We start from the raw sequence: 14,447 nt of genomic DNA, 5'->3' as shown, positions 1-14,447 counted from the left end.
GCATCACTGGAGCACGTTCAACCAGGCAGAGTGAGAGATAAGCAGGCGTATGTCATGTCCAGTGCTTCCTAAAACCCAGAGCCCAAGAAGTGCCATAAATGTTGAGTGCTATAAAGCAGGGGTGTCAAACTTGCAGCATCACAGCAGCATCACATGACATATCAGGACTTTTTTCCCCTTCACTAAACCGGATGTGGGCACGTGACGCATCTAGGCCGTGGGCCGCGAGTTTGATATACCTGCTATAAAGGAAGAAAAGAATTAAATTTGCCACAAGCTCCATCCAAGTTAGATTATGTTGTAGCAGTGATAGAATATGAGGTAAGAGTTAGAGATAATTAATTGATTCAATCAAGCTGAAGACAAGGAAACACATCAAATCCTATTGGGAAAGACAGAAGTCAATGAGCAAAGCAGTAATTTTAGACCAGAGTGGAAGTGATGTGTTTTTTTTGCGTTCAGCACTTCCCCTGCAATTTATATACTTGTTCCACCTGGGAAGATCAAACTGGATGCAAATATCACAACTGGGCACCAAGATTGATTTCAGAAATGGAAAATTCCTTTGTGCTCCTAAAGGTGCTTTAAAAAAATATTTTCTAAACAAGTAAATCCACTTTGAATGCTTTTAATATTAAACAGTGGGATAAAATTACATAAATAAAATTCATCTAAAAGTTCTGAGAAAAAAGATGTCAATTCCTCCTTTTGTTCCAGAAAAGCAGAATTTCTAAGAAACTAAGAAAAGCTATGGGAGTAGTCTTTCAACGTTCTCATTTCCATCCCTATTTTTCTTTTTCAATGTGCCATGATTACATAGCCTGCCTTTGTTGATTCAGAGAGGCCCCTTTAAAGTCACCAAGATTCTGAGATTCTCCCATGAATCCTGCAATTTGAACAGGTGGTGCTTGCATTGCAGTTTAAAAAAATAGTTGGAATCTCAATTGTTTTTCACATTTCAGAGGAAATTCCAACATTTCAGATAAACCTGTTTTTCTCCATTTTCTCCTCTTTAACAAGTATTTATTATGTCACTGAAAACTCAGCATTTAACTTCCCTTGGAAGTTGTAAAATTTTAGATGCTCTTTTTTCATTTGCAATGAATGTACAAGTAGTTCTCTGCTTACAGCTATTCGTTTAGCAACTATCTGAAGTTACAACAGCACTGAAAAATGTGATTTAAGACCATTTTTTGCACTTAAAACTGTTGCAGCATCCCCATGGTCATGTGATCAAAATTCAGACCTTGGCAACTGGCTCATATTTATGATGGTTGCAGTTTCCTGGGATCATGTGATCACCTTTTGTGACCTTCTGAGAACCAAGGTCAACAGGGAAGCCAAATTCACTTAACAACTGTGCTACTAAGTTAACAACTGCAGTGATTTACTCAACAACTGTGATAAAAAGATTATAAAATGGGGACAAACTCATTTAACAACTGTCTTACTTAGCAATGGAAATGTCGGGCTCAGTTATGGTCATTAGTCAAGGACTATCTATATTTTCCATAGTTCATTTCTAAATTAAAGAACTTAACTACCTCTTTGTTATTTGAGGGGGGGAACACAATAGGTCAATTACCATTTAGGGACTGGTTTACACTCATCAAACACAACACACACAAATGCTTTTCCTTCAGAAGAAGTCATTTCTGAAGTCACATTTGAATAAAATGACCTGTGTTTACTAGATCAATTGCTGAAGCATGTAATGGATTTCATCAGTGACCAAAGTGCAAGTAATGGGGTCAAAGGTGCAAGATAAACACAATTTCACCGTGACTAATTTAGTGTTCCAGTGAAAAATAATCTGCACTTTGTATGACTATCATGAATGACCATCAACAATATTGGAACACTACTGAAATAACTATGTAATAAATGCTCATTTCTCCTTTGGTCACTGTATATTCTGTAGTAATTTTTTGGCTACCATATTGTGTTTGCATGCACTGTCTTGCACCTGGATTCAGCACAGCAACTTTGTAAGGGCTCTGCGAAATATGGTTCCAATGAACCTCTAAGGTGGTCCATTTATAGATAACTATGACACTGACAAGCATCAGAACTTTTTTCCTCAGACTTCTGAGGTTTAGTGACCTCTTTCTTTTCAGTCTAAGACAAACTTCCTTAACTTTTTGTTTTCATGACCCCTTCCTGTTTTTAAAAATGATGGAGGACCCCAAAGGGGCTTTTGTTTTATGGGTTATATTTGCTGATATTTGCCATATTATGCTTAATTAAAATTAAAATGGACACATTTGTAAAATATTTATTGAATCAATCATATTATAAACCCATTAGACGTTAACGTAAATAAAAACTCTATATTTTTAACAAAGAAAAATAAAGAGCTGTTTTAAATTTTTACAAATATCTTCAATATCTGGCAAATAATTTTGATTTCTTGGAGAATCTTGGATTATACTTTAAGAAACACTTGTCTAATAAGCCCTTTCCAAAAAGTCATTATCAGATGTGAACTTAATTTGCTCAGATAGCTCAAATCTAAGTCTTTGCTTAATGCCAAACTAAGGCCATAATAGCATATTTAAGTAATATTGCTTTGCTAATAATGTTAAGAGTAAGAGTTTATGTCAGCTTTTCTTTTATACCTGTTTACAAGTCCAAATGATAATGGAACTATCCATGATCGGTGATGCTACTTTAACCTCTTTGGACAACAGTTGTTATATAGGTAGTTGTTATTATACACAACCACAGTTGAGCCCAACATTTCTATTACTAAGCAAGACAGTTGTTAAGTCAGTCTTGCCCAATTTTACAATATTTCTTGCCATAGTTGCCAGAATCACTGCACTGCAGTTAGTAATACAGTTATTAAGTGATTCTGGCTTTCCTATTGACTTTATTGTCAGAAGGTTGCAAAAGGTGTTCTGAGGACACTGCAGTCATCATAAATACATACCAGTTGCCAAGCATCTGAATTATGATCACATGACCATGGGAATGCTGCAACAGTCATAAGGTAAAAACAGTCATAAGTCACTTTTTTCAGTGCTGTTGTAACTTTGAACAATCACTAAATGAATGCCTGTAAATCAAGGACTACCTGTAGCCACAAGCTGTTTAAGGAAATTGCACCTAGTTAATTTTATACATTGTCTTGAGTATCAGATAATCTGTATATCTGGTATTTCTAAGCATCTCCCTAATTTTAAATTTATAAGGTATCTAGTCAACTAGTATTAAAGCACTTAGCTGGAAAAGGATTTCAGCTTTAAAGAATGAGAAGCTAGTGAAGCCAAGAAATTTCTAGCAAAGCACCCACAAATGAATAAAGCTTGTGTCTTCCCATGAAAACAGCTACAGTATTCATAGCCAAAGTGTGGACTCAGTGTATCTATAAATAGCAATAGCACTTAGACTTATATACCACTTCACAGTGCTTTACAGCGCTCTCTTAAGTGTTTACAGAGTCAGCATATTGCCCCCAACAATTTGGGTCCTCATTTTAGCCAAGGATGGAAAGCTGAGTCAACCGTGAGCTTGGTGAGATTTCAACTGCCAAATTGCAGGCAGCTGGCAGTCAGCAGAAGTAGCCTGCAGTACTGCACTCTAACCACTGTGCCACCATGGCTCGTCTATAAAGAAGATGAAACACGTGGAACTTGATTTCCCTGTCCCACTAATATTTATTGTTACAGCTACAATAATGTGTAAAGCTTACTGACCACATCACACTTTATGGACTTTTATTTCCAAAATGTTAACAGGTAGAGGTAATCCTAGAGTTACAAATATAATAGAGCCGGACAATTACATTTGTAACCTGTGGATTCATTAATTAGATCACGTTAAATGAATGTGATCCTTCCCTGCTTTACCCATTGCATTCACTAATCAAATGCACAGGTTGTTAAGTACACATGAGATATCTCAGGGTGGGGAAGACCATGGGGGCTCTAGTGCTACTGACCACCCAGGGCTCCCACAACCCACTAAGATATCTCGTGCTTCCTCCTCCCCTATCCTGCCCCACCAGGTCACTTACCTTTCAAAGATCTCGATAATCAAGCAAGCTGTCCCCTCCAGCTTCTCTGCCATAGTTTCTTTGTCTGCTCAGGGCACTCCAAAAGTGAAGCAGTGAGAGCAGAGGCAGAGCAGGAGGAGCCTGCCCTGCTCAGCTTAGCTGATTCACCAAGCTACCTGTGCAGGACACCAGATTCACTTTTGGAGTGCTGGGCAGTCTGAAGGAGTACAAGACCAAGCTCCCAAAGGCTTCTCTTCTCCATGCCAAAAGGTTTTGCAAAAGAATGGAAGCCTTCGGAGGAGTGATCTTGCACTGCTTGAAACCTTCCGTCCCTCTGCAAAAGCTTTTGGCTTGGAGAAGAGAAGCCTGAAGGACCATGAGACCATGCCCCAAAGGTTTCTTTACTCTGCGCCAAAAGCTTTTACAAAGGGATGGAAGGTTTCAAGAGAAACAATCTCGTACTGCTTGAAGCCCTCCATCCCTTTGCAAAAAAAAGAAGCAGATCAGGCATCCTGCACAAGCAGCATTGGTAAGTCAGCCAAGCTGAGCAGGGTGTATTTGTCCTGCTCTGCCTTTACTCTCACCGCTCCGCACCATGCTGCCGCACAAACCCCACAGCAGAGAGGCTGGAGAGGAGACAGCTCACTTGAGGAGAGAGAAGGAGCGGTCAGCCTGTTCTAGAACTCTGGATCATCAAAAGGTAAGTGAGCAATCAATTGGTAATGGGGTGGGAAAGAGCCAGTGGGCTAGCATAGCATGACCAGTGTCTTTTAGGTCCCTGGGGGTGGAAATAGACAGGGGGAATATTGCAATGTCTCTGTGGTCAGTCATAAGGGTGAATGACTGCCATGGTGCTGCAACGTTCGTAACTACAGGTCTGTGTCATAAGTACTGGGGGGAGGGAGACACAACTTTGAACTGTCGCTAAGTGAACTGTCATAATTCGAGGACTACCTGTATAAAAACAAGGATAACCATATATGGATGTAACTATGCAGTCTTATGCAAATTAACCAAGCAAGGAAAAGTAAAATCAGAAATACAAGAATAGTGCTTCCACTGAAGGAATAGATTCCCGCTTGTTCTTTATTAAATTTAAAAAGGGGAAATAAAAAAATACCAATTGTGAGATATATTAATTACTTCAAGATGGTATGTTCTCACTTAAAAAGATAATGACTGCCAATAATATATTAAGTGTAGATAAAAATGAACAATTAATAAAAAACCCTTTTGAAATTATATAATCATTACTCCAGAGAATTTAATCAATTGCCTGAAAACAGTAGTGGGATTCAGCCGGTTCTCACCGGTTCAGTAGAACTGGTAGCTAAATTTTTGTGGAGTTCAGAGAACTGACTGAATAGCCTTCCTCCCCGACCCAACCCGACCCCTCTCCACCTGCCACCTCCAAATTGCAGTTGGCTAAGTGCCATGGCACTTAGGAGGGGAGAAGAGACAGCAAGAGGAATCCCATCTCGCTCCATGAACCCCAATGAAAAGCAGCAGCAGCCCGGCTGCTTCCCTTTCCCACCACTTCCGCAAAGGAACAAGTCACTCCCTTACCACAGCCTTGGCTTGCCTCCCTCCCCCCTTGCTTGCACATGCACAGCCCCAGCAAGGGAGCCCAAGATGGCCACCTCTTTTATCATTCCCTCCCTCCCTGAACACAGGCATGGGAGAGGCACTGCAGAAAGAGGCAGAGTGGGCAGGCGCATCAAACTAGAGGCCTTTAGGAGAAGTGCACTGTTTGGGGGCAGAAAAGAGATGCAGGCGGCGCTGCTCTTGCGTTTCTTCTTCTTTCACTTTGTTTGGGCTGGAGTTGCCTTGATTTGCCCTCCTCACTTTATCCAGTGACAGAGGTGGCATCTTAGGAAGCCATGGCTTAATTACGGCATTCAGCACGTGATGGAATCCTCTTTCTTTGACCATCTTTCTTGGGAGAAGCGAGGGCATCTGGGCGGTTGTGGGTGGGGCAAGCTCCATGGCACGGTGCTGCACTGCAATGGAGAAATGGGCAATGGAGTAGACGGCAAAAGGGAAGGAGGAGGCTGCTTTCCTTATTTCTTCTCCCTGCTCCTCCTCCTTCCCTCGTGCAATTTCTCCATTGCAGTGCAGCGCCCAGGATCCACTTTGATAGTGGGTGTGTGTGTAATTTAACAACTGGTTCACCCAGGTCAGGTTGGCCATCGTAGGAGGCCCGTCCCACATGTGTGGCAGAGCTGGAAGACGGGGATGGGCCATGCCTCCCATGACGGCCAACCTGACCCTAGGCGAACTGGTTGTTAAATTATTTGAATCCCACCACTGCCTGAAAACATCTTCATTCCTCTTCTGCTGAGAAAGAGCCAATTTACAGCTGGACAAAGAAACAAGGAACACAGGACAAGTGTAGACCAATCCTGCAAAAACTTTCTGTTACTACATCCCATTGCTGTACCAAACCAATTTTAGACTTTAAAAAATCATTTTCTCACCACAGTCGGAGCATTCACCACAGAGAGATTGTAACCATAGAGGAAGGAGGATCCAAAGGCTCCAGCCAAAGATGCTGTTATAAGACTAATAGACCAGTCCTGAAATGAAAAGAGAACACTGTTAGAGTACAGAGAAACAACAGAAATTACAAGTAAACACTACTTGCAGAAATACAGATTGGAAAATCTTATTTTTCTAAACCAAAATCAGAGAGAAATTGTCTTTCTTAAGGAATTTATATGAAAATGTATTTAATTAGGGAACTAAAATAGAACAATTTCTTAGGAGGTACCTAAGAAATTGAGCAACCTGTCTATTCTGTTTATACCAGCTTTCTCCAGCTTCTCCAGCTTGAAGAACTGCTGATGGTCTAAGTCAGGGGTGTCAAATGGTGGCCCGCGGGCTGGATGCGTCACACACATGACACATCCAACCCAGTTCCGTGAATGGGGAAAACGTCTCAAAACATCATGTGACAGCAATATGACGTGGCAAGTTTGACACCCGTGATCTAAATCTATAGTTCTCCAAAAAAATCAATTCAGGTGTTGTCCATGATGGGCAGCTGGAAATTCTTGGAGTTGTACTTGGGGTGCAAGATATGGGAAAAGTTGAAATATAAATCAGGATCAGAATTCCTGAAATATGCTGTTGATTCATTTCATGAGTGACTTCTCTATAACATTTTTCTTAATCATTTACAGAGAATCATTTTCTTATTTTTTTTAAATTCTTAAGGAAAAAAGTTTCCAGCAAGTGCACCAACTTGTAACAATTCACTTTTTAATAATTTTGGCCAGCCTCCACACAATCTAATGCTCACATATACAAATCCCCTCACTTCTAGATAGCATGAACAAGTGTCATTCTCTCCTAGTCAAAATCTAGAGCAATTATAGAACTCTTTGTACAGTAATGGGTCTCATTAAAACAAAACAGAACGGGATAAACTTCTAAAAATAGCCAGACTTAAATTACCTATTTACAATTACAAAAAATAATGAATTGCCATATTCTACATGTCATCCTTGACATCGAATGATTATTTGATTATTACCCATTGGATATTCATGTAAACAGAAGATAGATAATTAGGCTTATAGGAAAGGGTGCACTGCTTTCTTGAAACACAGATCCTTGTAGCAAAAATTTGAATCACAGATTTCCTGGTTCAGTCTCTAAAGTAATTACATTTGCGTAAGTACTGTATGTACCTGGTACACATACACACTTCTATTTTGGATATGAATCCCAGTAAGGTATTCTACCCATTTCCTTAGGATTATTCCATCTTTTAGTCAACAAGCCCAGGCAAAAATTCTTACCTGTAATAAAGACTACTGAATATGAATTTGGCAAAGACTGCATGTTAGAAAAACAGAAAAATATGAAAAATCCTTATGTTCTATGCCCGTGATGGCGAACCTATGGCACGTGTGCCAGAGGTGGCATGCAGCACCCTCTCTGTAGGCATGTGAGCAGGCGCCCCAGTTTAGCTCCGCCGCGCATGTGCGTGCGCCTCCCATTGGCCAGCTGGTCTTTGGGTCTCTGCTGCGTATGTGTGGGGGCCTGGGGGGAGTGCGCGCATGCGTGGGGGGACAGGTTGTGTGCAGGGGGCGTGCATGTGTAGGACATGCATGCGTGGGGCACTCATGTATGTGTGGGGATGGGACGCATGCGCAGGGGCTGCATGTGCATGCTCAGGGATGGGGTGCATGTGCAGGGGCCGCACACGCATTGCATTTTGGGGATTTGGGGCATGCATGCTTTGGGTACTTGGTCCAGAAAAAGTTAGCCATTACTGTTCTATGCCATCATATAGCAATCTAGTCTACGACAGTAAGAAAAATAAGCAAGTAAACAAATACCATTTATCAGCATTATAAACTGACCCCAGAAACAAACTAGTAACACAGCTACTGTAGGTTGGGTGTGAAAATTTAACTAATGGCAGCTTCCAGAAATGTAGGTGCCCAATTTATCAAAGCTACATCTTTTTGCATGTTTCCCTCTCTTCAAAGTTGAAAACTCAAGCTGCTCAAATAAGAAACAAGGTTTTTCAAGGAGAGTACAATCCTATCCAAGTCTTGTCCAAGAAGACATATTTCTCTCTTACCTAATTTAAGTATTTTATGGCCTCATTCAGCCCTTGACCTTCTAACAGTTGAGGGCAAGACTGAGTTGCATATCAGCTACATTTTGATGCAATGGAAAATGCTGTAGACAATTCAACAAAGCCGGAGGAGAAATGTCCTAGTCAGAAAAGCTTCACAAAAAGCGGAACAATAAGTTTTCTTGGGCTTTCCTCTTCTGCAGTCATTTAAGCAAAGGCCATATTGTTATTGCATTTAGCACTGAACCAGGTCTCTCTTAATTCAAGACTCTTTAATTTCACTTAGTACCAAAGTTTTAAGCTGAAAAATTGATTGAATGAACCTAGGGAGAATCTGTAATTAGTAAATGGGGATGTTTAGACAACTTGTTTAGATCCCCAGCCTATTTTTACAACAATGGCAATAGCACTTAGACTTATATACCGCTTTACAGTGCTCTACAGCCCTGTCTAAGTGGCTTACAGAGTCAGCATATTACCCCCAACAGTTTGGGTCCTCATTTTACCGACCTCAGAAGGATGGAAGGCTGAGTCAACCCTGAGCTGGTGAGATTTGAACTGCCAAATTGCAGGCAGTAGGCAGAAATAGCCTGCAATACTGCAACCACTATGCCACCACAGCTCATACACTACCCAATTTCTTTTCCAGTATGAGGGCTTTTGCCATCAAAGTATACAAAATAGCAATGGATACAAAAGCAGATCTGGGAAATACTTTCTAGTCTAACTACAGATAGTCCTCAACTTACAATCACAATTGAGCCCAACATTTCTGTTGTTAAACAAGACAAGTGATGCCCATTTTATGCCCATTGTATGACCTTATTTGCTACCAGTTGTTAATTGAATCACTATAGTTGTTAAGTGAATCTGGCTTTCCCCACTGACTTTGCTTGTCAGAAGCCAGCTGAGAAGCTTACAAATGGTGATCACATGACCTCAGGACACTGCAACTGTCATAAACACATGCCCAGTTCCCCAGCGCCTGAATTTTGTTCACGAGACTATGAGGATGCTACAACAGTTGTAAGTGAAAATCAGTCATAAGTTACTTTTTTCAGTGCCATGGTAGCTTTGAACAGTCACTAAAACAAATGGTTGTAAATTGAGAACTATCTATAGTTCTTTCTGCTCTTCCAGTAACATTGCTGCATTACTACCCATATCCTTGCTCAGCCGGGAGACCCTGACACTCCCCAAAGAAAGAAGTTTCTTCCATAGTTGGAAGAAAATAGAAAAGATAAAGCATAGCTCTCCCATGGAATAATGCTGTTTGCCTCTGCTTTAAAGCATGCTTTCTGAATCTGGGATTTATCAGGCCTCACTTCCTCAGCAACTACTGCCCCCAAAAACTGAGAAAAAGGACAGAACACCTATATGATTTCACCTTTCATAATATAGATTCATTTTTATGTAAAACTGAAAATGAAGGGAATTGAAGTGAAGAGAATTGGAGTGTCATTTAGATCCCCAACGGAGTTTATTTTTTTAATAAAGTTTTTTTTTTATTTTTTAAACCCCCAAACATATAATACATCTTTTCTGAACAGAATATTGGCCTGGTCTTAAATTTGTACAGATTTTTGTTCATCTTTAACACAATTTTATATGTTCAATTTTTCTCATATCATTTATTCTCTCTAATTTTAAGAAACCAATATTACCCTTCATCTTAACTTCTCATCCTATTATAGTTCAGTTTTTCTTTTCCCGCCTTAAAATTTGAACCCCAAATTTAAATTCACATAACATAGTACAATCCCCAATTATTTCTTTAAATTCTCTTATTCTAATCACCAATGATTCTTTTATCAACTATTCCAAATAATACAATTCAACATATTAGTAAAAACCAATTAAATATCTATCTTAACCCAAATGTTCCGACTATTATAATTTCATATATTAAACTTCTTATTTCTGAGTCTTATTTTCAATTCTTAAACATCCCCACCTTTTATCATTTCTTCATATTGACTTAAATAATTTATTATCATCATTCTATTACTTCATCAATTATTTATATTCTTATCTCTTATTTTAAAAATAACCCATTTATCATAATTTCACTAATTAGTTAAACATATTCAATAAAAAAATCAATTATCAATCTTACTCCAGTACCCATAAATTTAAATTCATACAACATAATACAATTCCTAATTATTTTCTTAAAATCTCCTGTTCCAATCTCAAAATAATTTTTTCTTTATCAACTGTTCCAAATAATACACTTCAACATTTTTATAAAAAAGTTAATTATATCTAATTAATTCATAATCCAATTTCAGCTTTCTTTTCTTATTTAGTTAAATTCCAAATATGTAATTAAGACTTCGTTATTATAGTCCCCTTCATTAATTAAAAATATTCCAATTATTACATTCATCATACATTCATATAGTTTAAAATCACTTCATTAAAAATACAATTTCATCTTTTCTCTAGTATTCATTTCATTTACCCCATATTCCTCTTCCATTTTTTTCTCCCTTCTATCTTTATATTTTATTTTATTTTTCTTTCCCTTTCTTTTCTTTTGTATTTTAAAATCCTGAACTCTCTTTTCCCTTTTTCTTATCTTTCCAGTTAATCCCAGTATAATCATTTTGTTTTTTAAAATCATAAACTCTTCTATTTTGCTGTCTTTCCCATTCTTTTCCATCCCTTTTCCCTTTTTCTTACGTTCTCACTGATAATCCCAGTGTAATCATTTAAGTTTTTTATATTCTTTCTATTCTACCCTTTTTTCTTTCTTTCTTTTCCTTTTTATTCCTTCCATTGTTAATCCCAATGTAATTTTTAAAGTTCTCCTTTTTATTATTACTACCCACATAATCATTTAATTTTCCATAATCAATCTCCTTATCTTTGTCTTCTTCTTTATTGTCAGTCTCTTTTTCTTGCTTCTCATTAGTTATTTCTTTGTCAGCTTGAGTGTATCCTAAGTCAATTTTTTGGTCATCAAGTTTCAATTTTCCATGCAACATTGTGGTCATTTCCCTTATTTCCATTTTCAATGATAAGTACATCGTTTTCATAATTTCCTTAAGTTCCTGCACCATTTTGTTCTTTCTAGGTTGATATTATTTCAATTGAAGTTATGTTGTAATCCTCTTTTTTTTCCCTCAAAGCCAAAACACTTGTGAACAAACAAAGCCTCCTTAAAAATTCTCACATGCTGTTATCCCTTTCAAAGTCCAAGTTTTTTTTTTCAAAACAAAGATTCAGTGTTGTAATATTTTTTTCTCCTGAAGATGGCTCTCTACAATCCACTATTACAATCAACAAGCTTAAAAGGTATCCATTTTGTTTGCAGTCCACTTTAAACAGGTTTTACTTATTTAATTTTTCTTCTTCTTCTTTTTCACCTTATATATGCATCAAATCAATTTAAAATTCAGTCCAGATTTGCATAGTCCAAATTCCACGTTACATTCCAATTTAGTTTCAATTTAAAGTCATTAACCAGTCCTTTCTATTACAGGTTTTTCTTCATTCTTTAACCTTCCACCCTTTAAAGTTCCCAAATTTAAGAAGGATCTTTTCGGGTTCTTAATTCTTCTAATTTTTTTTAAAGTTCTCCAAATACTTAAATAAAAAAAATAAAAAAAAAAAACCCACAATTTTTTGATCGAGTTTTGTCACTTTATAACTTCCGCCTTAATCTTCTTCTGTCCTTTCCCACTGTTAGCCGCTGTTATAGTGCCAGGACATTTACAATTATTTTTAAAATCCTCTTTTTTTTTCTTTCTGCCTATGAGTTAGATGTCACTCACCCAGCATCAATATTCCATTCAATTCTCCTCTCCTGCACAGTGCTTGGTCCGGTTGCCCCAGCTTACTGGCGGTTGTAATTCCCCTCCCCCCCCCCCCCCGCTGCAGAGTCAGAGAGAATTTCCTCTGATCTCGGAGGAACTTGCCTGTTCCTCTTGGTCTTCCGAGGTACCACTCTTTCTTCCCTGTCCTTACAGGACAGATCCGGTCTGAAGACCCCTCTGCAGCGGTTCGTCAGCCCAGGATTTCGCGGAGCTCCTCAGAGCCCACTAATCCCCGACTGCCTCGCCGTGACGCTTCTAGTCGAACCCCCAATGGAGTTTATGTGGGAAGGATCTGGGGTGGCTTTTGCAAGGCCAAAATGGTGAATTCTTGAGAGATCTGAGCAAAAGCAATAGGTCTTGTAATACAGAGACTAGGCCACTTTTAGGGCTGACAATACATGTATACCCACTCCACTTAAGAATGATTAGGCCTAGCCAGATCCCCTCTCCAACAATGACCCTTGGATGGGACCTAGGAGGGAGAGATGGGAGCTAGGGCTGCAGAAAATGAAGCTAGAGGGTAAAAGAGCCTGCCAGGCTTTAGAATGGATGGGTGGGTGAGGTGTACTATTTTCATTCACATGAAGGGCCGGGGGCATGCTGCCATTCAGGCTGGGATGCAAGACGCAGGCTACCATTGGTGCCCTGAAAAATGCAGACAGAATACTATAAGGCAGTACAGGGAGTCCTCGAGTTACGATCACAACTGAGCCCAAACTTTATGTTGCTAATTGAAACATTTGTAAAGTGAGTTTGCCCAATTTTACGACTTTTCTTGCCAAGTTGTTAAGTGAATCATTGCATTTGTTAAGTTAGTAACATTGTTAAGTGAATCTGGATTCCCCATTAATTTTGCTTGTTCAGAAGTTCACAAAAGCTGATTACATGACCCACCCACCACCCCCAGGACACTGCAATGATCATAAATATGAATTAGTTGCCAACCATCTGAATTTTGATCATTTGACCATGGAGATGCTGCAACCAGTTGTAAGTGTGAAAAACGGTCATAAGTCACTTTTTTCAGTGCCATTGTAACTTTGAATGGTCACTAAATGATCTATTGTAAGTCCACAACTACCTGTATTCTGCTGCGGGGCTGCATTCTCCTCCTTTCCATCCCCCTACTAATAACCCACATCATCTCCCTGGAGATCTCCAATACTATAGGTTGAGTAGTATTTTTAGCTATGAAACCAACAGGTGCAGTACCAAATTTCTCTTAACTTTGCTGCTCCCTCTCTAACCCTCCTTTAACCCCTCTAACACCCTTCTCTCTGCTCCCTTTTTAACTTCCTCCCCCAGTTTCTGTCTGGAGGGTAGAAACCCAGTTCCCTGAGCGCCGGTCAACTGTAAACTCTCCCCCCCTGCCCCGGCGTACGCGGGTGCCAGATGGGCTATCACGGTACCTCCCCGTTTTCCCGGGAATCGGTCCCGCGATTCCGAAAGGGCAGGAAAGCGTTACGTCCCGGAGTGCGAGCGGGCACCAAGCCTGCTCTTCTCCTTCCTGGCATTTGAGAGACTCCGGCCTCATGCAGAGGAAGGCGGCGACCCTGCGGGTCAAAGGAAGAAAGAGCGGCACCTGTCACCGGAGACTCCAACTGTGTCGCCAAAGTCGGAGCTCTTGGCTTCTTTCTCAGGGAAAGGCGAATACCGTCGGGCGCCGCTTTCTTGGGAGCGAGTCCTGGATGGGTCACTTCCGAGGAAGCGGGCGCGCACAGGTTGCGCTGTGCAGCCGAGCCACGTGAATTGCTGAGCAAGATGGCTCTCTTTCCCCGAGAGCTCGCGTTTAGGTACTCACGTTTCTACCTCGTTGGCTACGCGCTGCGACGAGGGGCACTAAGTTGGCCATATTTGACGGCTACCCTGGCCTCGGTGCGCGTCGGCGCCCGCGACTGCCAGCTCCTCTACCTGTGCCCCAGCATGCGGGCGGGGCGCCGAAAAGGTGGAGCCCGGAGCCAGTTGCCGCCAGCTACAAGAAAGAGCGCGGCTTGGAGCCCAGGCAGAGGTCGCAGGCCTCCGTTCCCGGGTTGCTGGA

The 14,447-nt window shown here is 40.2% G+C and overlaps 1 protein-coding gene across 2 annotated transcripts in view; it reads right to left on the bottom strand.

Moving 5' to 3' along the window:
- SLC2A9 (solute carrier family 2 member 9) overlaps window positions 1-14,447 on the bottom strand; it is a 119,445-nt gene extending 104,998 nt beyond the window's left edge. Inside the window, exons 1-2 of one of the 2 annotated variants that reach the window (XM_087875263.1) lie at window positions 14,211-14,447; window positions 6,475-6,573 (exon numbers count right to left, since the gene is read on the bottom strand). In XM_087875263.1, coding sequence (XP_087731389.1) covers window positions 6,475-6,573; window positions 14,211-14,261 — 150 coding nt within the window. In that variant the 5' untranslated portion in view covers window positions 14,262-14,447. The remainder of the gene's footprint in view (window positions 1-6,474; window positions 6,574-14,210) is intronic. The other variant, XM_087875264.1, reaches the window with a different exon arrangement.

The sequence above is a fragment of the Pantherophis guttatus genome, chromosome 8, assembly GCF_059756535.1.
Source record: "Pantherophis guttatus breed Tessera chromosome 8, ASM5975653v1, whole genome shotgun sequence".
NCBI lineage: Eukaryota > Metazoa > Chordata > Lepidosauria > Squamata > Colubridae > Pantherophis > Pantherophis guttatus.
This window is presented reverse-complemented; position numbering and strand designations above follow the sequence as displayed.